Raw genomic sequence first — 27,391 nt, 5'->3', positions numbered from 1 at the left:
CGGAAAGTAACTCCTTACTTTCCCACCAGTGTCGCCCTTCAGGGGTAAACTGGTGCCAAGTTCTGTGTTCAGAGAAACCCAAAACAAAATACATAAAGAAGGAGGATTTCTGGACTTGTATACACTTTTTATTTTAATCTTTTCCTCTTTGTGTTGTCTGCTGTGGATCAAAGCATGAAATTCCATTTAAAATTATGTCTCGTGAAGGAAATATGAAACGCAGATCCTGATTTTAATAAGCAACTGAAAGAACTCTGTCTCATTTTCTCTGTCTGCCCCTCTCGATGTGATTGAGATGAATCAGATAGCGTAGCTGCATTATGTAAGATGAATGGAGCACACAGTAACACACATACACTGCAGCATCACGTTCAAAGCCGACTATAGTACTGACTCCGCGAGTTGACATTCGTGTCAGTCTTCCTTAGCAGTAAAGGAATTTTCCATTGACTTGGGGTGAGTTCCAGATTTTTTTTCCATGTCTGCGCTGTTAAATAAAACCAGCAAAGGTTGAAGAAGCTGAGGCAAAGCATGGGAATAATGTTTCCTCTTTATTTGCTTTCTAAGAACAATGAAATGCTTCTCATCAGCTCTGAACACAAATGTGAAATGTGCAGTGTTTCAGATTCTTATCCATCATGTGACAACATCAGGGAGACATCTGACATCGGACAACAAATGGTAAGGTGCCCACATCTTCGGCTTGTATTCATACATGTATGGTTTCCTACTCTTACTGAGACCTCAAAGCGCTTTTAAAACGATAAAACACAAACTCGATTATATCTCATGTAAACTCGCACAGCAAATAAAGCTTTAGGGGCCGATTTCAAAAGAGTCGAGGATCAAACCTTCTTAGCAGACAGCAGCTCGACATCCTGAGCCACACCTGCTCACAACAGAGGCGGCCATGCCCAATCCAGAATGAATGGCGTTTTGGTGCGGGACATTCAGACCCTCTTTAATCGTAGTAAGAGATTTGGTCCACATCACTGGCAGGATGTCCAGCTTGTGGTTGGACTCTGTCAGGCTGCCCTTTGTCACCGATTCTGTTCATAGCGTTTGTGGTCAGAATTTCTTGGCACAGCCGGGAGGGGGTGGGGGTCACTGGTTTAGTGGGTACTTTCAGTCCACTTAGACTGCTTCCCACTGTGTGACCGACCTGGATAAGTGGCAGAAAATGGATGGATGAACATTTAGTGTAAATATGATTGTTCTTTGGCACCTTTTACAAAAGAGATACAATATTTTGGGGCTTTTTTGGATCCATCTATACAAATTTAAGCCGTTAAATGATGTTGGTAAATGAGCAAAGTGAAAATGTAAAAATGTAAACGGAAAAGTGTCTGAAATTTTGAATAGTTTGACCGAGAGGCAAACTTGTTAAAGACTTTATTCCGTGATTCTGAGCTGAATTCATGATGACTCATAATGAATAAAAGAAAGAAGAGAGAGCGAGAGAACAGATGTTACACAAAGGACAAAGACAGATGAGAGAAAGTGATGGAAGGCAGGATGAGAGATGGATGAGTCCCAAGTATGCAGAAGCAAGAGAGGAAAAAGAAGGTGTTAATCCCTCTTGGGCTGGTGGGAAGCAGGACGAGGTGGCTGGTTAGTGTCACAGCCACGACTGCCAGCACGATCCCTGAGAGTCACACATTTGTTAAGCTTTGGGTTGTGCTACTTTATGAATTGCACCTTTAATCTTAAAAATCATTTAAGAGGAAAGAAACTAAATTTGATGAATCCATGAATAAGAGACTGTGGATCTGGGTTTAATTATGCTGATAATGATCCATTTTCCCTTCTTGTTTCCTTAAGTTAGTCTGTAAGTCTCATTTGTAGAATGTAAATAGATGAATAGATAAATGCATAATATTTAAAAAATGACTTACTAACTAAAAAAGCAGGTTGATGTGAAAGCTAATTGCACTGACTGCCTGCCATGCATTATTATAGAAGACATGAAGACATTATTACACAGGGGCACAAAAATTTCTGAATGAAATGTTGATCTACTCTATCAGTTCTTTACGAGCATTCATTCCAGTAGACAATAGCCATTTTATGATCTTCAGCTGAACCAGTGACGGAAGTCTGTTAGGGGTAGTTGAGTAATGCTAACATGGTGCCAACCAGGCTATCGACGCACTTTGAAACCAAACATCCTGCCTGAGATAAACCAAAGTCCTTCTTGAAGCCATTCTCACCGCTTAAAAAGCCTCGGGGCACTTTTTAGGCTTTTTAGTTGGGCGTTTATGTCTTTTATTACCAAAATGAATAAAAAGTGTCAAAAGATGCTGAGAAATTTTACAGACTTTTGCTCAAAATAAGATTTTTCATCATTTCCTCCGGAAATTAAACTTCTACAGTACCGCAAGAATTGATGCTTCTGAATTCACTCACATTGTGTTTGCATTTGCAACAATTAATGCAAAATAGTCTTTGCCCCTTTAGAAGATATTTAAACCAGCAACACGAGTTGATTCCGATTGACTTTTTATTGTAAAAGAACAATATAATACCATGTACAATATAATAATAATAATAATACAAAATCTGTACATTCTGTGGTTTTGCAGTACATTTGGAAGACTGATACAAAACAACTGCAACAGGGAGGGAGGTATTTACACGTGTAGGATCTGCCTATTGAGCCCAGCGGCTTTCTGTCACAAAAGATACAGGATATAAACGTGTATTGATGCAAACTCTTGTGCAGTTACAGTACTTTTGTTTCTTTGAAATCTTACATTCTCAAGTAAAACAAAAGCGTTACAACAGAGAATGAAAACTCCAGTGGTGTTGAGGCCGATTTCTAGTTCAGCACAAAGGGAAACCGGCTGTACGTAGAGACTTGATATTTATTTATTTAAAAATTTCTTTTAGTGTATTTGATTTTTTGACACCAATACACTGACTCGTATTTTCAAACCTTAAAAATAAAGGTTTGCCTTGAAATGAACTCTTGTGTTTAAGATGAAAAATCTGGCCCATCAAAAGAACTCGTCAGTGTTGCTTTTTTACCACTACATGACCACCTTCTTCATTACACGGGTCCAGATTACGGCTTGATGAAATGGCTCCAGATACAGATAATCGACATTTTAAAAAAGAAAGAAAAGAAAAGAAACTGTACACGTTTTTGAAAAACAAACCTTACATTAAACGGCCTAAACTTTCTACGTTTTCTGTACCAAATCTAATTGTTTTTTTTTTTCAGAAACATAACTATAATAATAAAAATAATAATAATAATAATAATACTCTTTGGCATTGTCATAGTCATTATCAAAAAAAAAAGAAGCAACATCATAGCAGCACTTTTAAGAACATTCAGATTCTCATATTACCCCAGTCTCAGTTTAAATTAATGATTTCTGTCAGTTTGATGTCGTTAATACTACCCTGCTCGGCTCTCTTGACGCAAGCAGGCATGTTTCTATCAGTCTGACCAGCTCAAACATTTTCTGCAAAAGCACAAAGCTGAGAGAATCAGTGCTATCGAGTCAAAGGAAAGTTCTCTACAGGTTATTGCAGGCGAAAACTGCATTCAGTGACATCTGCTATGAGGCCAGCTCATGAACAAACAACGTGTACCTTCTTTGTTCCAGACATCCGATTTCTTAACTCTTTGGTTCTGTGACAGTGTCAAAATGAAAGTGTTTTAAAGGGTTTTTTGTGTAACTTCCACTTTTTCTAGCAGCACTAGAGAACTTAAAAAAACAAAAAAACAAAACCTTTCTGAAAGAGCGTCATTCTCGCTGGACAGAGCAACTGAGACATGCCTGCAGTTTTCAAGTCATTGCAATAGCCTCCGTCCTCTCTGCAGTCACCGGACACTGAGCACACATTCATGGGGACTTGATGGAGAATTCATTCTGCGATATGCACATGGTTCATAGTGCTGTGTTTTGTCATGCTGTATGCAAAGTTCAAGCAGACTCATCAGGACAAAGTCTTACACCTCACTGCCACTTTCCACAGCAGTACCGTTTGGGTTGGCCTCTAACTCTAACCCAGCTTGGCTCGTAGTGCCTTTTCAGAGCAGAGATGCGACTCTCGGAAAATCTCTCACGAGATGTCTTAACAGTCATATTTCGGACTCTCGTCTCAGAGGCCGGGGCTCTAGAGGCACCATGGCTTGGTTATGTTCGCTCTCTGAGATGTTGTCTGTCTGAGTGCCATCAGGGCCGACGCTGCCCCCGTTCCCCTCGTCTGTGTCCTCTTTGTTGTCCAGAGCCATCTCGTTTTCGTAGCAGAAGGAGTTGGAGTTTGAGAGAATGAATTTTTTCTCTGCCAGGTCTCTGGCGCAGCACAGAGGGGTGCTCGACACCTCGTATGTCTTATGGAAGCGGGAGTAGTCCACCTTGTAATAGTTCTTTTCCTCGAAGAGCACGGGCTCAAAGCGATGGCCCCAGAGGATCTCGCTGGCGACATAGGAGCTTCGGCACTGAGTGGTCATCGCCGTCGCCTCGACCATGCCCTCCAAGATGACTACGATTTCAAACTCCGAGTTCTCCAGGTCCTGTTTGCTCATGTCATAGAAAGGGCTGTCCTCATCGATCTCGTGTACAATGGTGATCGGGGAGACCAGGAAGATGCGGTCGACTCCGCTGTCAAAGCCCACATCTATGTCCATCTGGTCGAGGGGGATGTACTCTCCCTCCGCTGTTGTTCGGGATTTGAGAAGCTGGGCTCTCACATGTGCCTCGACCAGGTGGCTCTTCCTTAAGTTGCCCACACGCCACATCAGACAGAGCTTGTTGTCCCTCATGGCCACTGTAGCGTTATGGCTGAAAACCAGTGTTTCATTCCTCTTCTTGGGCTTTGCCATTTTTGCCATGACTGCACCAATGATGAAGGCGTCAATGATGCAGCCCACAATGCTCTGGAACACCACCATAAAGACAGCCACTGGGCACTCCTCCGTTACGTATCTGAAGCCATAACCGATCGTCGTTTGAGTCTCAATGGAGAACAGGAAGGCACCAGTGAAGCTACTAACATTGGAGACACATGGATGGTCATTATTTTCTAAGTCCCCGTGAAAGATGGCCACCAGCCAGAAGACGCAGCCAAAAAACAGCCAGGACAGGAGGAAGGCCAGGCAGAAGATGATGAACATCCACCTCCAGCGGATGTCCACACATGTGGTAAAGATGTCAGCCAAGTACCGCTGACCCTTCTCGCTCACGTTGATGAACTGCACGTTGCAGTGACCGTCCTTCTTTACAAATCTGCTCTGCGGCTGGTGCCTCGTGTGCACCTTGCCCTTGCTGTTGCCGTTGGGTACTGCCATTGTGGCAAGCTTCATGCCGTCCTCCTCTGATGACACAATGCTGTAGCGGCTGGCTCGCACGCTTCCCATCACCTCAGTCTGGGAGGGCTGTGCTGCTTCTGCTTTGGAAAACAGTCTAAGTTTCTGGAAAAAGCGTTGGAGAAACAGTTTTGAAACACTTCTGGGACCAACTCAGAGAGGAAATGGTTACAAAATGAGGCGGGCTGAAGGGATCCCTCTTCAGCCTCACTGGCCTCTGGATGCAGTGCAACAAAAGGAGGGTGAAGTGGTCACTCCTCTTTCATTGGGCGACTGGGCCTCATCAATGTCAAGTGCTACAAGGAAACAGAGACAGAAGGTGTCAATTAGGAAAACTAGCATCCAGATACATAAAGGTAAGTGAGCCTGCTGAACATGAAATCCCAATAGCTTGTCAGACGTGCATGCAGCCTGAGAAAAACCATCAAGAACTTAATACACGGGGCCAGAAAAGCTCACCTCTGTGCCAACAATATTTCATCCTGTTATGACAAACAACAACAGTGATATTTAACCCTCATCTAACATTTCAGCTTCCACTGAGAGAGGCCACACAGTAATTGCACTCAGGTCCCGTTATTGGCCATTTACAAAGTGGACTTATTTTTCTTGGCTGTGCCATGCTGACCTGGTCATTTCTTGCCAGACTGCGGGCTGCTGTGTTTCTATGGGATCTCGTGCTGCTGGTCTTGCACTGCTGATGGATTATGTAAACTATTTACACTGAGAAAGCCCAGATATGCAAACTATTTTCCTTCCTCTCATCCCTCAAACAATATTCAGCAAAATTTGAGCATGCACAACAACCTGCGACTGAAAATCCCCCCTCCCAAAAAAATAAAAAATAAAAAAATCAGACGTAGATGCATCTAGGTGCTCAGTGAGGTGAAAATCACCCGAGCTGTTTAGCTAACGCAACTTAAAGTTCATTTTATTATGTACTACTACCATTATTATGACATCATCTAGCTAGTAAGAAAGATTTTAAGGTTTCAAGGAGACACTAAATGTGTGAAAACATTCAACTTGATTCAGCTTTCACCAGGTCAGTTTCAGGGTGGAAATTTGTCATTTTTCGATAGGTTTTGAGGAAAAAACGTGTGCATAAGAGACATGCAGCTTGTTGACGTTCAGAAAGCCCTCAGGGGTTTCTCCTCTCTGCTGCGATAACAGCTGCCCCACGAGGATTTTCTCAGCACAACTAAAACACCTCTCATTAATTTTCCTAGCAACAGGGTCTATATCGACCTAGCACTGCCTCCAGTGCCCTGTTATGTTTTTTCTGCGTTTGTTAGGATCGATTTCTCCTTGTGGCATGAGGCTTTAAGATGGGAAAGAAGTTGGCAGCAGAGAGCAGAAAGTTCCTCCGGGCCTGGAGGGTATCACATGCACCCTTAAAGCACAGAATATGTTGCCACAGCTGAGTCATACTGAAGTTTCACACCTGCAGGATGTTTAACTGGCTGATGCAATTTGGGCTTTTACTTACTTTGATTTAACTTCAAAAAAACGAGAGAAGGCACAGTTGAGTAAAGTTCAGCCCATCAGTACATTATTTAATGTGCATGCTGATTGCAGTGTAAGCTGCACTGTTGACCAGTGTGTATTTTTTTCTTCACACGGTGGCTTAAGTGCGCAGTACAGAAAAACTGCACGAATACAGCGTGTTTTCCTTTTCTCATTCAAAACAACCGAATATTTAACAATTTTTAACTATTTTAGAAAAAAAACAGTTGTACAACATTTCCTGAATAAGTAAACTCAAAATCAAAACTGTTGTTTTATTATTATTATTGCTGTATACACTTTTTTTTAGCCTTTTAAACGTCGCTAAAAGAGTATCTAATCGTAAAGAGGCGGGCAGAGCTGCTCTCAGGCTGCACCAGATGCCAGCGACAAATGTTAACAGGTGCGAGGGGAAAAAAGGAGCTGCCTTCTGATGCAATCACCCGCACAGAGACGGACAGACCCTCAGACTGACAAAGACCCGCAGGTTTCGCTTCAACCGCAGCGTCACACTCGGGACCTCAGTGTGAAGCTTGAAGCGGTTATGACATGATAAAGTCAAACTTTTGGCGGGCCATCTGACTTCTGTGACAACAGAGAAGCCAGGGAGCTTGCGTGTGGAGAATCAAACCATCACACACGCTCCTCAGACATGCGTAAAGCACCTAATAAAGCATAACATCTTACATTAAAGCGCAAGAGCAGTAGATCTGTACAAGGAACGACTTAAAAGAAAATATCGTCTCATCTACCTGTTGCTCATTTGTAGACCGGTTGGAATCACCTCGGTGAAATAGTAATCCAGACTTCCTCTTGGGTTTTTGGGGGGGCTTTTGCGGATTCTTTTACAACCAGCGTCGTCTCCGTGCGTCTGCTTATTTTCAGTTTTGTATTATTATTATTTTGGAATCAACAGGATAAAACCACAAACCTTCTCTCATCTCTCTGGAAGACCGGTCTCTACTATGTGCTTCGCACTGAGTTCCCCCAAAGCATTTTAAACAGTAGCGCACCGGCACGGCCCGCCCACCGGCTCCGCGCCCGGCCAATGACTGGGAGGAGGGGGGGGGGGGCGAACGCGCACCGTGGTAGAGGCGTAATAACTCGCTGTTTTTTCTGTCATTTCGAGCGTTTGATCCACGCGAGCGATGAGAACAGGACACAACAAGAAGGAATGGCGAGCAATTACACTGTAGCTGGGCCACGACGCGATAAATATAAAAAACGAGGGGTGAGGGCGAAAAGTTAAAACACGAAGCGGCATAAATATAAATATTATTTTCATGGGTCTAGAAAACAAAACGTCCACGTGGTACATTTGGATGAAGTTTGCGGCTAAGATAAATGCGTTAAAGGTGGTGTGCAACTACTTTATCCTAGTAACACAAACAGAAGAAAATCCGTTTTTTAATCCCTTTCGAACTCGAGGAATCTGGGACTTCCACGCCTCTTCCCACCTGCTCCTGACAGTTTGCTTGTCATTCTTTTTTTTTTTCTGTGATATTCGCTGTTTTCTTAGATCTTCTTTTTTAATGTGAGTATGGAAAATGTGCTCTGTTGGAAAGAATGACTCACTCAATAAAGGCCTACATGCCTGTATTATGATATGACAGTCTTTCTCCACTGAGCTATCGAGTTGCTTCGGATGTTTAGACTGTGCATCTGTTGCCCTATAATTTTAGGTCAGGCTCGTAGTTGTGCTGCCTTAAAGCCATTGACTAAATCATTCTTCCTGCTTACTAATTCATGATAAACATTACCCGCAACTGCGTGCTTTTTCACCAAGCCTTTTGTTAGTTTTATTTTTAGTTCTGGGTATTTATAGCAGCGCATATATTTAGCCCAAACCACCTGTGTCAGTGAGCTGTGCGCCCTATGTGTGTTTGCTTTCCATGCCCAATTTCCAGCAATAAAGGGAGCGACACATGCAGCGGGTCGGTGCTGCATGTGGACCACAAGGTGGAGAGCTGGAGACTGGAATTAACCACGCCAGTGCCTCCCACACAGAGAGCTCTGAAATGTGACAGAGGGGAACTCGGGCTGACCTCTTCAAGCAGCTTTGTGTCACGGCAGCACCATGTCTGGAGAATTCAGATGAAATATGTAAACACGGTAGAGTCTTGATGTTAATTACAACGTTTTGACATCAGTAAAGACTAGATTTTTCAGCCTTTTGCACTCCAATGCTTGTGTTTTTAGCCTTTTAAACTAATGCAGGACTGAGAAGGCGCTGAGATTTCTGAGCCACTGGCCAATAATGATTGTTGTTGGCCTTTTTAATAGCCTGAGAGGGTGAATGGAGGGCTACAGCCTGGACAGCTCACCAGTTCATCATACGCAGCCACACGCGGTCACATCTACAGCCAATGTAGACTCACCAGTTATCCTAACGAGCATGAACAGTATCCCCGCTTTAAACCATCAAATTGTTTTATGCAGAGAATAAACATGATATAATTCATTGCTAATCTTCGAGCTGCTGGTTTTGGTACCAGTGGACAGAGTCATGCCAGCTCTCATGAACTCCTTTTTCCAGTTGTGTTCCTGATGTAAGCTAAATGGCTGCTGGCTTCATATTTACTCTGCTCTTTGTGTCTCTATTATAGTCTCTAATCATGTTTCCTAATGTGGACCCACCACAAGCAGGAACAAAAGCTGGATCTTCAGAGCTAACATTTGCAAAACTGCTTTTTTGCATCCTTAATGCAATCAATCTATCTATCTATCTATCTATCTATCTATCTATCTATCTATCTATCTATCTATCTATCTATCTATCTATCTATCTATCTATCTATCTATCTATCTATCTATCTATCTATCTATCTATCTATCTATCTAAACTGTTGTGCAAAAGTCTTGAACAACCCATTTATTTGTTTTTGCTATGGAAATGGATGCAATGATTTATTACAGTGTGCAAGTATACATGGAAATACAGTAAACAGAGTTTTCTACAAGTCTAATGACATTGAAAGTCAACATTTGGTATGAGCAACTTCATTCTTCAACACAGTCTAAACTTACTGAGACGGCTTTCTGTTGGCAACAAAGCAGGAACAAATTGGTTCTTTGCCAAGTTGTCCCTTATGGGCAGAAACGGCCCTAACCAATCTGGCGCCCTAGGCAAGATTTTAGGTGGCGCCCCCCTACATCAGCAGTGTAGTGTAATGTTGTAACAAATAATATTTCTATTAAATAAGCTTTACTTTGCATTTTAATTAACGTGGGATTATTTTTTGTATTTAGAAATAATAGTACCAACTTTTTTTTTTTTTTTCAACATTTGTGGCACTGGCGTGGCGCCCCCTGATGGACGGCGCCCTTAGCATTTGCCTATACGGCAAATTAGGTTTCCTCCAAACCTAATTCATCCCTTCCACCTACCTTCCTCTCGAACTGCCTTATGGAGATTAGATCATGGTTCTCCTACAAACTTAACAGTAATAAAACAGAAGTTTTACTCGTTGGTACAGCCTCTATCTTAACCAAATTTCACAGTTTCTCCATTAATATTGACAATTCCCCCACCCTTCCTTCCCCACAGGTAAAGAGTTAGGGTGTCATACTTGACAGTACTCTCGCATTTCAGTCTCACATTAATTACATAACCCGGTCTGCGTACTTTCACTTGCGTAACATTAACCGACTTCGTCCCTTCCTTACTCCCCATGCTGCTGCAATCTTTGTCCATAGTCTTATTACTTCCTGGATCAATTATTGCAGCTCCCTCTTGTTTGCTCTCCCCAATAAGTCCCTCCATAAACTTCAGCTTCTTCAGAATTCTGCAGCTCAGGTCATAACTCGTACTCCCTTAAGAGACCATATTACCAATTCTTCAACAGCTTCACTGGTTGCCCATAGAAGCCAGGATAAGCTTTAAAATCTTAGTTCTCACGTTTAAGTGCATTCATAACCTTGACCCTCCTTATCTCTGTGATCTGCTTCATATCACCACAGCTTCCCGCTCTCTCAGATCTTCATCTACCACTCATCTTCTTGTTCCTTCTGCTCGTCTCATCACTGTGGGGCACAGAGCTTTCAGTCGCTCTGCTCCTCGGCTCTGGAGCTCACTTCCTTCCATCTTAACAAATATAGATTCCCTTCTCTTATTTAAGTCACAGCTCAAAACCTACTTGTTTAAACTGGGTTACTCGCTTTAATACAGATCCTACTTGCTGTCAAATCTTGTTTATTTGTTTTTTTGTTTTTATTTGTTGTTGTTTTTTCATTTTAATTAATTTTAATCTACTGTTTTATTGATATCTTTTTCTCTTTGTAAGGTGACCTTGGGTTTTAGAAAGGCACCCTCAAATAAAATGCATTATTGTTATTATTATTAGAGGTTTCCTCCTGTAAAAAGGGAGTTTTTCCTTCCCACTGTCAGCAGAGTGCTAGCTCATAGGGGTTCGTCTGATTGTTGGGGTCTTTCTGTTTTCTCTGTATTATTGTAGGGTCCTTATCTTACAGTATACAGTGACTTAAGGCAAATGTTGTTGTGCTTTGTTGCTATACAGATATTAAAATATATATTTTAAATTGAATCTCACATGTTTATAGAAGCAGAATGTCAACCAGTATTCAATTGATTTTGTTTGGTGTTTATTTCTGATATAATTTTCTGATGTCCGGTAACCCTTCTGGGGGGCACGTGCCACACCCATTTGTAAAATCCTGGAAACACCTCTGCTCATATTACATGATTTAAGTTCTTTATATTTCTCAAAATTAATCTCCACTTACAGACTAGATTCCTCTATGTTCTCCTCCTGCTTCTTTCTGCAGGTAGTAGCATAAAGTTTGCATTATTCATTATTGCCATAGGAAGATGGTACACCTGTATACAACTCGAACTCATGAATGATGCATCACATCTTTATGGCGCTGCGGCATCTATACAGCGAGTGATGGGTGTGGCTGGAGTTGTCAGATGCTGCACAGAAAGTAATTATACTGTAGATGTTTTTAAGCCTCTGTCCAAGGGAGAGTTGTTCATGTTGCTCTTCACATCGACCAACTTCCGCACACGCCGCTCGTCAGCAACACTACAAATTTACTTGGACTTTCTCTTGATGCTGAGAATTATAATTCTCTTTAGTCCCTCCTTTAAAACAAGAATGTGGCTTTCAAGGTACTCTGTGTATTGTGTCAACATCAAGGATCATTAAAAGCCATGAAATTAGTGACTCGTTGGTTTCACTGTAATAACAGTGTATGTTTAGCTATTCTAATAACAAGCCAATCAAATGTCCTTATGCAGTGAGGTCAGTGGTGATCATAAGACAGAGGGGGTCAGACAGGCCTGTAAAAACTAAACTGTGGCCGTCCTGGGGGCCTCTGTGGGATGACGCCGTTCATCTGAAAACAAATTTTGCTTCAGTTGCAGATGAGCTTCCAAATGTGAAGTCAGGCTTTATTTACAAGCAGCTGCAGCCAAAAGTTCTTTTTCATCATGAAAGGATCAGCGTGAAGTGTTACTGAAAGTTTGTGACGTTATTTCAGTTGTACTTGTTTTGTTTCAAGGGGAAAAAAATCACTGCGTCTATAAATAGATGTTTAAAAAGACCGGCCAGTGGGTGAATTCGGTCATCTGGACAATCCTGTGCTTCAGCTTGGGGAAGACTCTGTTCTTTTCCAGTGCACAATTCAAGCTCCATAGTGATATGGTTGGATGAGTATAATGTGGAAGAACTTGACTGGCCCACACAGACCACAACCATATCAAACACCTTTGAGATGAATCAGCATGAAAACTGCAAGCCCGGCCCTTTTGTCCAACATCAGCATCTGACCTCAAGAATGTTCTTCTAAATGAATGAGTGAAAATCTCCACAGTATCTTCAGAAAGCCTTCCCAGAAGAGCTGAAGAGCTCCGTGCAAGATACAAACTGTCTGAAGACATCAGCAAACAAAAGCTGAAGAGTTACAGGTGAAAGGTGCATCATCAGGCCCACTGAGAGCGTGCCCAGGCTGGTCGGACCCTCTAACACAGTCAGAATCTGAGTGAACAAAACTGAGCGATTGAGTTGCCTGACGGGAAGACCGTTAAAGCAGCATGCAACATCACCATGGCCTGAACAACATCAAGCGCTTGGAACTGACCAGTTTTACATACGTGATGAAAAAGAATACATGTTTTTAATGGGATTCTGCAGCGGTGCAAATCAAAGCCACAAAGCAGCGTGTGGGGCAGGAGCATCTGGTTATCGTTGTCTGTCTGGTTACTTCACATTAAAGTGACTTTCCCGATCAAAGCTTTTGTTCTCAGACACAAACCATGATCCATCTTAGGGATGATCATCAAAGTTGATACACAAACCATATATGTAAGCATCACTTTTTAAAATCTTTGACAATGGTAGCCTTTTATAATTAGCATTTTTTTCAGATGTAACAAAAATCTTCTTGGAAATACTTTTTTTTTTCCACAGTGCCTTCTCCGCATCTCTTCCTCAAATCATAAAATATTTATGCATCTGCATTTTTTTTAACTTAACAAAAAGCAAACAAGTTTCTGTGTGTGTGTGTGTGTGTGTGTGTGTGTGTGTGTGTGTGTGTGTGGGAACAAAATGCCAGTCCCCACACGTTTGAAGGCATTTTTGAGGCTCAAAATGTGGTTTTAGTGTCAGGGTTACAGTTGGGTTATGGTTAGGTTTAGGCTAAGGATTAGGGTTAGGCATTCATTTTTGATGGTTAGGGTAAGCGGCTAGGGAAGCATTATGTCAATTAATTAAGATATAAAAATGAGTTTGTTTGTGTGTGTGCAAGACAGAGAGAAAGATGGCTTGACGAGCAGGTTTTATTTAAAATTACTAAACAAAGATTCCTCCACCACAAACATAAAAGAACAGAACATTTTCCCTGTGTGTTATATAAACTTTGACTTACATCATAATATGGGATGTTACTGTAGTCACCTGCATGACTTCAATTTATTTGCCATCAGCAACGCCAAGACTTTAAACTTTACATTAAATATTTGACCTCTTGAGTCAAAGTCATATAGCCTTCCCCTTTAGAGGCTGTTCTTGATTATCTCATCCTGGCTCATAATTACTCATTTTTTAACCTTAAGGACACATACATATGATCACTTTTGCCTCATAAAAATTTCTCAGTGCAAGTTTTACAACTTTGTGTTTTTAACACAGAGTGACACCCGCTAAACCCAATCCAGTCAGCATGGTAATCAGTAATCACAGTTACGTGCTTGTGGTTATTGCAGCCTGGTTGTACCCCAGTGTAGTCGAGCGTGGATGAACTCATCTCCAGTGTTTTTCAGATAAATGTTCTGATCCTGTGAACTCTAGTTTTAAGAACTCCACCTAATAAGCGGTAAAAAATGTTGTACTAAACCGGATGCTCAGGTGCTGTACTATCAGTATTATTTTGACAATAAGCCAAACAAGGGTTTGTGTTTACACTGCATTGTTGTGCCCGTGTTTAGACACAGAAACGGTAAAAGTCATTAGTTCAAAAGTGGAAAATGTACATTTCATTCATGAAATTCCTTTGCTGCTTATACAATTTTGGTCACATGGGGCGATCGTGGCTCAAGATTTGGGAGTTCGCCTTGTAATCGGAAGGTTGCCGGTTTGAGCCCCGGCTTGGACAGTCTCGGTCGTTGTGTCCTTGGGCAAGACACTTCACCCGTTGCCTACTGGTGGTGGTCAGAGGGCCCGGTGGCGCCAGTGTCCGGAAGCCTCGCCTCTGTCAGTACGCCCCACGGTGGCTGTGGCTACAATGTAGCTGCCAGCACCAGTGTGTGAATGTGTGTGTGAATGGGTGGATGACTGGATATGTAAAGCGCTTTGAGGTCCTTAGGGACTAATAAAGCGCTATACAAATACAGGCCGTTTACCATCTTCCTGCAAAATATTAAAACAAATAAAATTAAGATGTACCAAGCCACGCTCAATGGAGAAGATGTGAGGTCTTATATTGGGAGGCTTCAACAAAAGTTAGAACAATGACCTCTGTCTGCTGACAGCACTGGGTATTTTAACTGTGTTATCTGCCACAAGGACCGTCCAGCTGCCTGTACATAAAGCAAAGGGTTTATCAAGCTTCTGTGAGGTTAGAACTTCAGAATCTGGATCACCACACCGGCTATCGTCACCTACTTTTGTAAAGTCAAGTGATATTTCCAAAAGCCTGTCTATATTTGAAACTATTTATCAATTTCTCAAGCTGCACAAGCTCAAACTTTGTCCCATCATGAACACCATTGCAGGATTCTTTGATGAAATAGAATTTCACAGCTTTGCTTTCAATTTTCTTCACTTGACTGATTATTTGGCTGAGTCAGAGTTTCTTGATCCTGACTATTGTCTGATTGAGATGGTGCAACACTTGGTATAGGTTGGCTGTCACTCACAAGTTCCACCTTTACCATCGGGGGTTTCAAATATTTATCACGGTGATCCTGAGATGGCGATTGTGAAGGGAGCCGTGGGGAAGAGCTGGGTGAATGTCGAGGTGAGTGTCGTGTGAGCTGCAGTTGCTTCTTCTCTTCGAACTCCTTAGCGCTAACCAGGGGGACGTGTATCTTTTCAGTGCGATGGAACAAGTTGTAATCCACCCTGTAGCTCTTCCTGCCGACTCTGATCATCTCCTGGAACAGCTGACCCCAGAGGATCTCGTTTGGAGTGTAAGAGGTTCGCGTCTGATGCAGAATACCTGTGGAGTCATCTGTGTAGGTAAATGACACAACCAGTTCAAAGTCTGCTCTCTGCAGATCAGCATAAGTCATGGAGTACAGCGGGCTGCCAGGTTCAATCTTGTGATAGATGGTGGTTGGTGTGGCGAGGATGATGTCCTTCTGCTGGATGACCAAGTCTTCATAAGTCACATCAACTCTCCCAGTGGCGTGCATCGTACTGCGGACTATCTGGGCGGTAGCTGTCCCCTCCACCAAGTGGTACCTGCGGAAGTCCCCAACTCTCCAGGAAAGATAAATGTAACCATTACGAAGGTTGATGACAGCACGGTTGCTGAAGCCCACCGTCTGCGCCCTCTTTCTGGCCGAGGCCATTTTGGCAACAGCAATTCCAATGACGAACGTATCAATGAAGCAGCTCATGACGTCTTGTATGGTGACGATGATGATGGCATGCATGCAGTTCTCAGACATTCCTCTGAATCCGTAACCAATGGTGGTCTGAGTTTCGAGCGAGAAGAGGAAAGCGGCTGTGAAGCTGCGGACTTCAAACACGCAGGGTTCAGTGTTGGGATCCTTGATGTCTCCATTAGCGAGAGCGATGACCCAGAAGAGGATTCCAAAAAAGAGCCAGGACAGAATGTAAGAGAGAGCAAAGATCAGAAACATCACCCTCCATCTGATCTCCACCAAGGTGGTAAAGATGTCGGTCACAAACAGCAGCCTCTCCTCAGGAACATGGCGGAACATGATGTTAGAGCTGCCTTCTTTACGTACGTAGCGGTATTTGTTGGGTCGGGGTCCATTTTCGGTCTTCATGGGGATTTCATCAGTGCGGCTCACAGACGTATACTGTCTGTGATGCATCTTCCAGAGGCTGCAGGGAACATATCAAAGATATCATATGCAAAAATGCAAAAACAATGACAAAGACAATAACAGATCATTCTTTGATGTTGCAAGGTGGTTAGTACCATGACTAGAAGGTTCCTGGTTTGAACTTCTGCTCGGTTTAATTGGTGAGTCTAAATATTTTTAGGAGTGGATGTGAAAGTGAATGGTTCCCCATGGACTGCCTGAGATCTATCCCACCTTATGTCCAAAGTCAGCTTGGAGAGTCTTTGTAAGGGATAAGCAGTTAACAAAACGTATGGAACGATGGATATTCTGATATTGTCATTGAATAACCACTTAAGTATTTTTTAAAGGAAAGATCCAACCATAAACCATCGTTTGCATTATGGTTTTAAAATATGAGAACATGTTGCTTTCCCTGCTCTTACCTTACTTTAAACAGTATATTTGAATTTTTTTGGCCTGTTGGGCGGATAACACAGGATATTTGTGCAAATCAACTGTCTTCAGGATGTTTTTCTTTGGATTAATCTTGAAAATAGCAAAAAAATTAAATTAAATGATAATAAAATCATTTGTTTGGGGTTTTTTTTTTAAGCTAGAAAGGCTGGATGTGTCATGGTCTGTGGGAGTGCCTGGAGGGGTTTTCCTTCTGTGGCTGCTGAGCCATCCCTTGGGGGCGGAGACTTCAGTGCTTCACCTGAGCCTCATCTGCGAGCAATCAGCGGGAGACCTACTTAAGCTGACTCAACTGGCTCCTCTTCATCAGTTTGTTCTACTCTTCTTGGTGAAAAATGACGTTTACCCTTCGTGGTGGTCCTTGTGTGATTTATCTCTTGGAGTAATTTCTGTCTTCCCTTCATTCAGCGGAGTTCCAACCCTGGCTTCACCTTACTTGGACAGTCTCTGTCTCCCAGCCTGCCCTCCGACCTCCACGCTTCAGCTTGAGACCCTCCAGATGCTTTCCACGGACCTATCTCCCCTCAGTGATACTAACCCGGTCTGGCACAGTAAGGCAAACAATTCTTTAGTTTCTAACGATCAAGCTCCAGTTTTCTCTTCAGACTATAACTACCTCTCCCTCTGTTACAGAATATTCCCCCGGCTCTCTGACCTCTTCCCCATTCCTGCAACTAGCCTTATTGGGCCTCACTCGTTACTTTAGGTCACTGTTCCAATTAAGTATCACTGTAAAGCACTCCTCGCCTGTGTTTGTCTGCGTTTTTGGGTCCACTTAACTGGACAAACCTTTCAGTTCATGACAGGATGGATAATCGTATCTCCCAGATCTTTAGAATTTACCTCCTAACTAACTTTGAATCAGTTCCTGACAAGAGTGTTAAAATCAACAGCTTTCTATAGTTTGCCACTTTGGACTGAGAGCTGTGCAGTTGGTATTGTAGTTAAATTGACCCAAAACCTGAGTGAAGGTCATTAGAGTAATGCAGGTCATGACAATTGGAGCCAACAGACAGACAAGCAGACGGGCAAGTCTGCAGACTGAACAGCCGCCGTCTGATGTCTGACCTAAATCAGGAGTCCAAAAATTGTGACACAAAAATGCACATTTTTGTTAAGGCTCTAATTACACTTCTGCACATGCACCTGAAATATCCTCATTTATATTCAGCTCCATATCCATGTTCAAACTGCCTCAGGAGAGTAGCAAAGTGCTAGATAAGAGTCGATCCATTTACTATTACCATTCATAAAGACAAACTGAATTAATTTTGACTCTACTGCTTATTAGCTATTGAGTGTTTTTGGTGTCACGATTAATTTCTGACAAGAAGCAGAGATGTGATATACATAAAGCTGTTTAATTATTTAACATCCTCATTTGGAACATCCCAAAGGGCTTTTTACTGTGAGAGTAAAACGCCCGCCCTCTTCCATTTTCCACTTTCTCTCTTTCCAGACTCTGATGCTGGAGGAATCAATTAAGAGTGGATGTCTCCCTGTATTGAAACATCAGTTGGTAATCTCCAAGGTTATGTCATTTGTGTGGTATTTTATAATTTTGTCTTCATTGTAGATTTGTTCTGAAGGTGTATTTTTAGGCAGCAATATGGGAATGTTTACCATGAATGATCCCACTTTTCCTGCTATTTGTGTTAATATGTTTAATCCTAATGGGGCAGTTGCCTGGAGATACAAAACTCACTGCAACAGTGCTTGCTCGAGCTGCCACTTCTTTAGCTTCTTACTTAGTTTTTGTTTAATAAGCCATTGCTAAGGTGATGGCATTCATGCACCTTCAGGCAGTAGTGGAATAAATCCATTAAAGGCTCATCTATTACGGTAATCATCATTAGACGATTAAAAGTTCTGAAAATGCATCAAACAGAAGATTTCATGTGAATTGTGCTGTTTTATCTTGTTTTATGCCACAGATTAATGTCTTTTGCACATATTTCCATGCAGAGTTTTGCTGCTGTCCAAAATCAATGGCCCAAGATCCTTTTTATTTCTGGGTGGAGGTCAAAGTACTGTCAGAGGGCCAATAAAGGAAACACCACTGCATTGAACTGGTCAAAGTTAGCAGGGGAAAAATTAATGTGGAAACTGGAATAGTGTCATGGTGCGATCACGGGCAGAAGAAGGATCAATCACAGCCAAACCACTGAGAGCATCCTCTACGCCCAAAACAAATGGGTTTTGAATCACCGCTATCTGACTGAGTGAACCGGGCTCCAGTCACAGACTCCACTTTCTTCTGGCCACAGTGAACATCCCCACTGCCAGAGCATGGAGCTCGCTCCATGAGGTCATAGAAACAACGTCCTGTTAGCTTCCCATAATCCCTTCCTAAATACCCTGATAATACAAAAAGAGAAAAGTGCAGCTTCCTACTGGAAAGTAACTGACACTGAGTTACTGATTCATTTGTAGGTTATCAATTTGAAATCTAACTTTTAGTTCCCATGTTTTTCAGAACACTAGAAAAGTGAAGGCAGTCATCGAATGTTCATTAAGATGTGTCAAACGATTCATGTATTTGATACTTTTCTTTAGTCGTATAGATTTAAGCTTCCAACAAATACTCAGTTTACATGAAACAAAGTGAAAACCACGTTCGTTACTGAACACTGGTCGTTTCAGACTTAGATACAGTAAGTCAGTCCACCACTTTGGTCCATACCAAGATATGTAAAACAATTTCAATGACTGAATAGCTGGACTGCTAAGATATTCATTTTTTTTAGATATTCGTAGTGTTCAAATGAATAAATCTGACTTTATTTTGGTAATCGTGCTGCTTTTTTCTTTTAGCAGCTCCAAGTCTGTCAAACTTCTCAGTGATTCTCTGCAAGATCTCAGCGTTTTCACTGAAGAATGTCCACTCTCAGGACTAGTAGCATTCATAGGCTTTAGTACATGAGTCCTGACTTTTGCTCTCGAGCTGTATGATACACATTATTAGGTATACATACACTCAACAAAAATATAAATGCAACACTTTTGTTTTTGCTCCCATTCCCCATGGGATGGACGTAGAGACCTAAAATTCATTCCAGATACACAATATAACCATCCCTCCCAAACAGTGGTCACAAATCAGTCCAAATGGCACATCTGCTATATTGAGATAATCCATCCCACCTCACAGGTGTGCCACATCAGGATGCTGATCTGACATGAGTAGTGCACAGGTGTACCTCAGACTGCCCACAACAAAAGGCCACCCTGGAATGTGCAGTTTTTTGCGCTATTGGGGGTCTGGGGACCCAGAACCGGTCAGTATCTGGTGTGACCACCATTTGCCTCATGCAGTGCAACACATCGTCGCATGGAGTCTATCAGATTGTCAATTGTGGCCTGTGGAATGTTGGTCCACTCCACTTCAATGGCTGTGCGAGGTTGTTGGATATTCGTGGGAACTGGTACACGCTGTCGTATACGCCGGTCAAGCACATCCCGAACATGCTCAATGGGTGACATGTCCGGTGAGTATGCTGGCCATGCAAGAACTGGGACATTCTCAGCTGCCATCTGCCCTGAACAATGGGAACCACCTCTCCAACGTGCCAGACGCCATCGAATGTGAGCATTTGCCCACACAAGTCTGTTACGGCGACGAGCTGGAGTCAGGTCAAGACCCCGATGAGGACGACGGGCATGCAGTTGAGCGTCCCTGAGACGGTTTCTGACAGTTTGTGCAGAAATTGTTTGGTTGTGCAAACCAATTGTTCCAGCAGCTGTCTGGGTGGCTGGTCTCAGACGATCTTGGAGGTGAACCTGCTGGATGTGGAGGTCCTGGGCTGGTGTGGTTACACGAGGTCTGTGGTTGTGAGGCCGGTTGGATGTGCTGCCATATTCTCTGAAACGCCTGTGGAGACGGCTTATGGTTGAGAAATGAACATTCAATGCACGAGCGACAGAGCTGGTTGACATTCCTGCTGTCAGCATGCCAATTGCACGCTCCCTCATTGCTTGTGGCATCTGTGGCATTTTGCTGTGACACAAAACTGCATATTCCAGGGTGGCCTTTTGTTGTGGGCAGTCTGAGGTACACCTGTGCACTACTCATGATGTCAGATCAGCATCCTGATGTGGCAAACCTGTGAGGTGGGATGGATTATCTCAATATAGCAGATGTGCCCACTACCACACATTTGGACTGATTTGTGACCACTGTTTGGGAGGGATGGTTATATTGTGTATCTGGAATGAATTTTAGGTCTCTACGTCCATCCCATGGGGAATGGGAGCAGAAACAAAAGTGTTGCGTTTATATTTTTGTTCAGTGTATATAAGTTGCAGGGTGCTGCAGTGGTTATCACTGCTACATCACACCAAAAAAGATTCTGGGTTTGAATTCAGTGGCCATCGTGCTCCTTTCTGTGTGGACATTTTGGGTGCAGCACCATATGCTACTAAAGCTACAGTAACTAACTGCCAACTGATTGTGGAGTACACATTCTTTCTGTAGTGAGCATCAGTTGTTGGGATTCAAGATCCTTTATTTGTCACATGCATAGTTATACGAGTACAACACGCAGTGACATGTATCCTGACACGCTCCTCGACTGTGCAAAAAGCGAGAGAACATTATATACATTTAGTGACTCTATACAGGGGGACATTATGTGCAGTAAGTAGCATTATACGCACTGGGCGCGTCACTGACCGGTCTCTAGGCATGCTTCACCAGGGTTTAGCAATAAGTGACTGCCAGCAACAACTCGCTAACTGTTTGGGAAATACCGCTTTGTCTCTTGTGGCCCGTGATTGGCAGTCAATCGCCCACCACTCTCAAGGTCTGTGTGACATGACCTTAGATTAACTGATTGGCTGTAACTGGCTGAAAGTATGATTGAGAGTATGAATGAGTGTCTTTGTGTTAATTCTGTGATAGACTGGTGACCTGTCTAGGGTGTACCCCACCAAATCCCTGCATTGGTTATGCAATTTAAAAAAATAATGGACATTTATGGTGCATATTAATCCTGGCATAAGAAAGATAACGTGTGTATGTTAGTTATGCTGCAATAGGCCTGCTGAGCATTTCCTGTTCACTCACATATTTTTATTCCCCTTTGCATTTAATCATCAGTTATTCTCAATATCTGGCTCTCTCTCTCCCTCCCCTCAGCCCATCCTCTTGAAAGGGAGTTTTTCCTTCCCACTGTCGCAAAACTGTTTCATACAATCACCCGATTGTTGCGGTTTTCCCTGTATTATTGTACAATCTTTATCTTATAATAAAAAATGCTTTACGGTGACTGTTGCTCTGATTTGGTGCTGTGTAAATAAAGCTGATTTGAATGTAAAATTTCAGAAAAATTTCAAATAAAAAAAAATACAAATTAAAATGAACATGGTAAACATCTTGTTGGCCACGTACACAAATTGGGAAAATGCACATTAGATTTAGGTAATGTACATCTTCACATGTTTTGCAGCTACTGTTAAGAAATATTTTTTCTTCTCCTTCAGTCTAGACACCAGGACACGATGAAAACTAATCTAACAACGAATATTAAATGGAGTCATTAAAACTGCTCTTTAAGAGTAACACAAGCAGACAAGTTAAATTAAGATACTTTCATCTTGTTTCATGTGGTCAGCTAATAAATATAATTACTGCATTATTAATTTGACATTTCTTAAGGTGATGTAAGTGTTGTCAGAGTGAATTTGATCATAACAGGAAGTGGAATGTCAGGCTATGAAAAGACCTTTTAATCAGGGCCCAATGTGTTTTTAAATGTTTCAAGATACTAAGAAAAACAAAACCTGTTGCAGTCATGCGATGAATATACTGTACTGTAATCTGAGATTGCTTTGTTTCTCTAGGAAATGATAGACAGTCGTCGGAATATTCTTAGCAACGACTACAGCGGCATTCACACAGGCCTCGCAGGTCCCTGTGAGATGTTGACTCATGAGGTTGGGCTGTTTTCACCACAACCACTTTGCTTAATTCTGTGTTCTGTGTACAAAACACAGCATCACACAGAACAACCAAAACACATCCTGACCTTTGGCATGACGTTTCCACTGCACTCAGAGTTGTGATACTTTATATTCCTGAGGTTTATGTCATTATCTTTGCAAACATTTTTGATAGCATCCTTTTGTGTTCTAAATTTAGCCTAAATGTCTAAGAATCAAAGGATGAACTCTGGGAACAACTTGGGCAATTGGCTTGTTTCCTCTCTTGCTCGGGGCACTTACAACTCCATTACATGCTCACTTACTGCAAATGACACTGTGCCACCCATTTGCGGTTCACTGAAACAGAACCGTGTATACGGGTGGCTAGCTCAACTCTACCCCGGAGCTTTCTGCCACCTCTAATGACCTTCAAAGCCTCCAATCTTTTGGGAATATTTCCAGCTCCCTTTAGACTTGCATTCAGTTGTCATTGAGCCTTGCTGCAGGAGGTTTAGTGCCTGAAGTTTTTAAATGCACAATAAAGGATGTTGGTCATTTTTAAGCAGCCCACTCCTGAAGGTTAATGGTTTATTCACGCTTCAAATACCACATAAACGAAACACGTGTTTGGATTTGTGTTCGCTTCATCAGAGACAGTTCTTCATATTTCAGTATATTTCTACTAATTTTAGTTTCTACCATCCTATTACAGTGTCATTGTTCAGGACTTCTTTTTTTTAATTGTAGACCTGGGTAATTTAATTTAGAATAGAATAGAATAGAATAGAATTCAACTTTATTGTCATTGCACATGCACAGGTACAGGGCAACGAAATGCAGTTTGCATCCATCCAGAAGTGCTTTAGTGATATAGATATATTACAATATATATTAGCAATAGTATAGATATGTAAGTATATTACAGAAATGGGTCTATTATGGTATGTTATAATGTACACGGTATGAAGTATGTTGTGAATATTCTATAACTATAAGTATGTACAGGCTGTAGTGAGTACAAGCTATGAACAGGATATAAATATGAAAAACTATACAGAATATGAAATAAATAACTTTACAGAATCTGAGATATACAGCTATACAGAAATGGGAACTATGCAAGTTGTAAACAGTTGTAGGATTAAAGATTATTGAATGTACAGAATGATTATTTACACAGAGCTATACAGTAGTGCAGTTAAGATAAGTGAGGGTGTAGATAGTTTCTACAGAGGCTATATAAAGTGCTGGTGGTTGTGAGTGGTGGTTCACTCCATGTTATTATTGTGTGTTTGAGGGTACAGTTGTCCATTGTGGGTGTGTGTATGTTCAGTCCATGAGTTTAACGTGGGTCAGATGTCAGGAGGCAGAGTTCAGGAGTCTGACAGCTGTGGGGAAGAAGCTGTTCTGGTACCTGGTGGTCTTAGTCCGGAGGCTCCTGTGGCGCCTCCCAGAGGGCAGGAGGGTGAAGAGTCCATGTGATGGGTGACTGGGGTCTTTGATGATTTTCCCAGCCCTTTTCAGACACCGCTTCCTGTAGATGTCTTTTATGGCAGGAAGTGGTGCTCCGGCGATGCGCTGGGCAGTTTTCACGACCCTCTGCAACGCCTTCCGGTCCGAGGCAGAGCAGTTCCCGTACCAGACTGTTATACAGTTGGTCAGGATGCTCTCGATGGTGCAGCGATAGAAGTTCACCAGGATGTCTGAGGACAGGTGGTTCTTCCTCAGAGTCCTCAAGAAGAAGAGGCGCTGGTGAGCCTTCTTGACCAGCTTGGAGCAGTTGGTCGTCCAGGTGAGATCCTCGGAGATGTGGACTCCCAGGAACTTGAAGCTGCTCACACGCTCCACAGCCGTCCCCTTAATGTGGATGGGTGGATGTGGGTCAGCATTCCTCCTGTAGTCCACGATGAGCTCCTTGGTCTTCTCGGTGTTAAGCAGCAGGTTGTTTGTGTCGCACCACTCAGCCAGACGATCCACCTCCTCCCTGTAGGCGGCCTCATCGTTGTCACTGATGAGGCCAATCACCGTGGTGTCATCTGCAAACTTAATGATGGTGTTGGAACCATCAGCAGGTCTGCAGTCGTGGGTGAAGAGGGAGTAGAGGAAAGGGCTCATCACACAGCCTTGTGGTACACCGGTGTTCATTGTGATGGTAGATGAGCAGTGGTTATCCAGCCGGACATGTTGGGGGCGGTTGGTCAGGAAGTCCAGTAACCATTTGCAGATGAGGGAACTGATACCCAGGTCTGTCAGTTTCCTGATGAGTTGTGAGGGGTGGATTGTGTTGAATGCTGAACTGAAGTCTATAAACAGCATTCTGGCGTAGGTGTTGTTGTTGTCCAGGTGTGAGAGGACAGAGTGCAGTGCGATGGAGACTGCATCCTCTGTGCTCCTGTTCTGGCGGTATGCGAATTGGTGGGGGTCCAGGGTGGGGGGGAGACAGGATTTGAAGTCTGCTAGGACCAGCTGCTCTAAGCACTTAGTGATGATGGGGGTGAGTGCTACTGGGCGGTAGTCATTGAGGCAAGATGGGTTGGAGTTTTTGGGTATCGGGACGATGGAGGTGGATTTGAAGCAGGCCGGTACCACAGCGTGGGCCAAGGACAGATTGAATATGTCTGTGAGCACTTAAATGTGTTGTGTGACTTTTAAATTTTGCTACAACTGCACGATCTTTCTCCATAACCAGCATGACCTTTGCAGTCTGCATTCTTGCTTGTTTGAATGTTCAATAGACACATATTTATAAAACAGTCAGTGCTGCTGTGATGAGCCGTGCCACCTCTTACATTCACCTCATCTCTTTACTTTTGAAATTAATTTCCTGCATCGCTTAAAACACATGTGATGTTTAAAGTAACCCTCCAGGCAAAATCAGATTTCGTTGTGAAACACGAGTACAAGCATTACTTATCACCTTGACCACATCTCGTCATGTACTTTGTTTTTTTTAAACAGCCAGGCGTCGTGTTCCTGCTCGTACTACTGAAGCTCAGATTACCAATTGTTCTGCGTACTTCTTGCAGTAGAAGTTATTCATCTAATTATAAGAGCCTCAGGCAACCAATAGGTAACACCAGTGCTTATATAGTATACAGTAGGGAATTAGCTAAATGGGCAAAGACGTTTTACCATTTTTATCTAGTAGAATAAAATTATTTCTTTTATTCTTTGAAGTCTCTAAATCCATATTTAATGTCAGTTCCATCAGGCCTGCAGATCAGTTTGACACTCTGACACTGACATTTCTGATTAGCAAAACAGTAAAAATATAAAGACTTGACAGATCAGTTCTTACCTTTCTGTAAAGTTAAATGCTGATCAGAGTGCAGGACTGTCTGTACCTGGGTTGAGAGGTTCTCCGAGCAGCCACCTGCTGGAATGAACCAGCCCACTCGCCACTGTAAAAAACAAAGATTAACACCTCCCTTTAGCATCTTGTGATGTCACACAGGCAGGTGAGCATTTGTAATTTTGAAGGTGTGTCTATGCAGAGTAAGGAGGGCAGGAGTGCGTACATGTAGATACAACTTGGGCTTCGCACATGTTTCTGTTTTGCATGTCCAGATCAGTTAATACAATGCATACAGCTGAGTGCAAAAGTCTTGAGCCACACCTTATTCCTTTTGTTCCATTCTGTCGAGATGATCCCACACTGCTTTAATAACACTAAAGTGTTTCAGTTATTGGCATATTAAAAGAATAAGTCTCTGATAATCAGATGCTTTCCAGATGATATTGCATGGTGGATCACAAAATCACAGTACTTTTCTGCTCATTGTTCCGTTAGTTTTTGACGACGTCTCCAACACCACTGACTGAAATGCAGCCCATGACAGAGCCTCCACTGTGTTTCACAAATGCTGTTGGACCTCTCTCCTCCATACATGTTGATGATGACTTGAAACAGAAATTAAAAATTTGGATTCATCGCTCCATCAGACCTGTTGAATCAGTTTAGAGAGCATTTCTGACGAGGCTTTAGTGAACATTAGATGGATCAATTTAAGGGTCAGATATTCAGGTCTCTCAGGTTTTTGAAGAACCTGATTTTTTGGTATTGTTCATCTGCTGTAGATGGTACTTTCTACATAACTAAACATTAACATTTTATATCTGTCTAAAGACAATATTTTTTAGTTTCACACACTCACACACACAATTTAGAAAAATTTGTAAAAACAAACAAAAAAATACAGGTAAGATTAGTGCTTGAGTAACCTTGATATGCATCTGCAAGCTGCTTTGCAACCCAAGTGCACTCTGTGTCTGACTTAATCAAAGTCATATCTGTTCTCATCGATGCCTGCTCCGTTCTGGAGGTTTATACTATAGCCGTGCTGTTAGATACATCATAAATAAATGCAACACATCAGTGTTCTTTTGACTATATGTAAATACATTTCTGTTATGCATCCTGAAATGGTTTTGGTTACAAATTTCATCAGACTGATTCAGCAAGCGTGAACGGAGAAAATGCAGAACAGTAAAAACGTAGCCGCTAACCCATAACCGATGTGTTATGGGATTAGCTGTGAATTATAGGACTTGAACAGGAGGCTCAAAAAACAGTGAATAATAACAAGGCCGGAGCGGTCACACTGAGAATGTTACAGGTAAGAGTGTGAAGGAGCACATGCATGAACATCTGCTGGTAACAACACCAGCAG

General features: G+C 42.4%; 2 protein-coding genes and 1 long non-coding RNA gene across 3 annotated transcripts; 1 reads left to right on the top strand and 2 right to left on the bottom strand.

Annotated features, from left to right (window-relative positions):
* Positions 1-2,488: 2,488 nt before the first annotated feature.
* On the bottom strand, positions 2,489-7,792 carry kcnj2a (potassium inwardly rectifying channel subfamily J member 2a). Its single transcript, XM_085285414.1, has 2 exons — positions 7,579-7,792; positions 2,489-5,616 (listed from the first exon to the last, which is right to left on the bottom strand). Exon 2 carries the CDS (start codon positions 5,369-5,371, stop codon positions 4,094-4,096), a length of 1,278 nt encoding a protein of 425 aa, XP_085141540.1. The 5' UTR covers positions 5,372-5,616; positions 7,579-7,792; the 3' UTR covers positions 2,489-4,093.
* A 5,866-nt stretch (positions 7,793-13,658) lies between these two features.
* On the bottom strand, positions 13,659-26,088 carry kcnj16a (potassium inwardly rectifying channel subfamily J member 16a). The gene is made up of 2 exons (XM_085283453.1): positions 26,020-26,088; positions 13,659-16,362 (listed from the first exon to the last, which is right to left on the bottom strand). The coding sequence occupies exon 2, from the start codon at positions 16,350-16,352 to the stop codon at positions 15,096-15,098; it is 1,257 nt and encodes a 418-aa protein (XP_085139579.1). The 5' UTR covers positions 16,353-16,362; positions 26,020-26,088; the 3' UTR covers positions 13,659-15,095.
* On the top strand, positions 17,125-19,677 carry LOC146568971 (uncharacterized). The gene is made up of 3 exons (XR_014893533.1): positions 17,125-17,350; positions 18,259-18,318; positions 18,765-19,677. It is a non-coding gene; the product is annotated as an uncharacterized LOC146568971 (long non-coding RNA).
* Positions 26,089-27,391: the final 1,303 nt, after the last annotated feature.

Source organism: Mchenga conophoros, linkage group LG8 (genome assembly GCF_057382185.1).
Source record: "Mchenga conophoros isolate Kocher_MC1m ecotype Shallow Benthic linkage group LG8, M_conophoros_male_GT1.1, whole genome shotgun sequence".
NCBI classification, from domain to species: Eukaryota; Metazoa; Chordata; class Actinopteri; order Cichliformes; family Cichlidae; genus Mchenga; species Mchenga conophoros.
The sequence above is the reverse complement of the archived record's forward strand: the minus strand, read 5'-3'. Positions and strand labels throughout refer to the sequence as shown.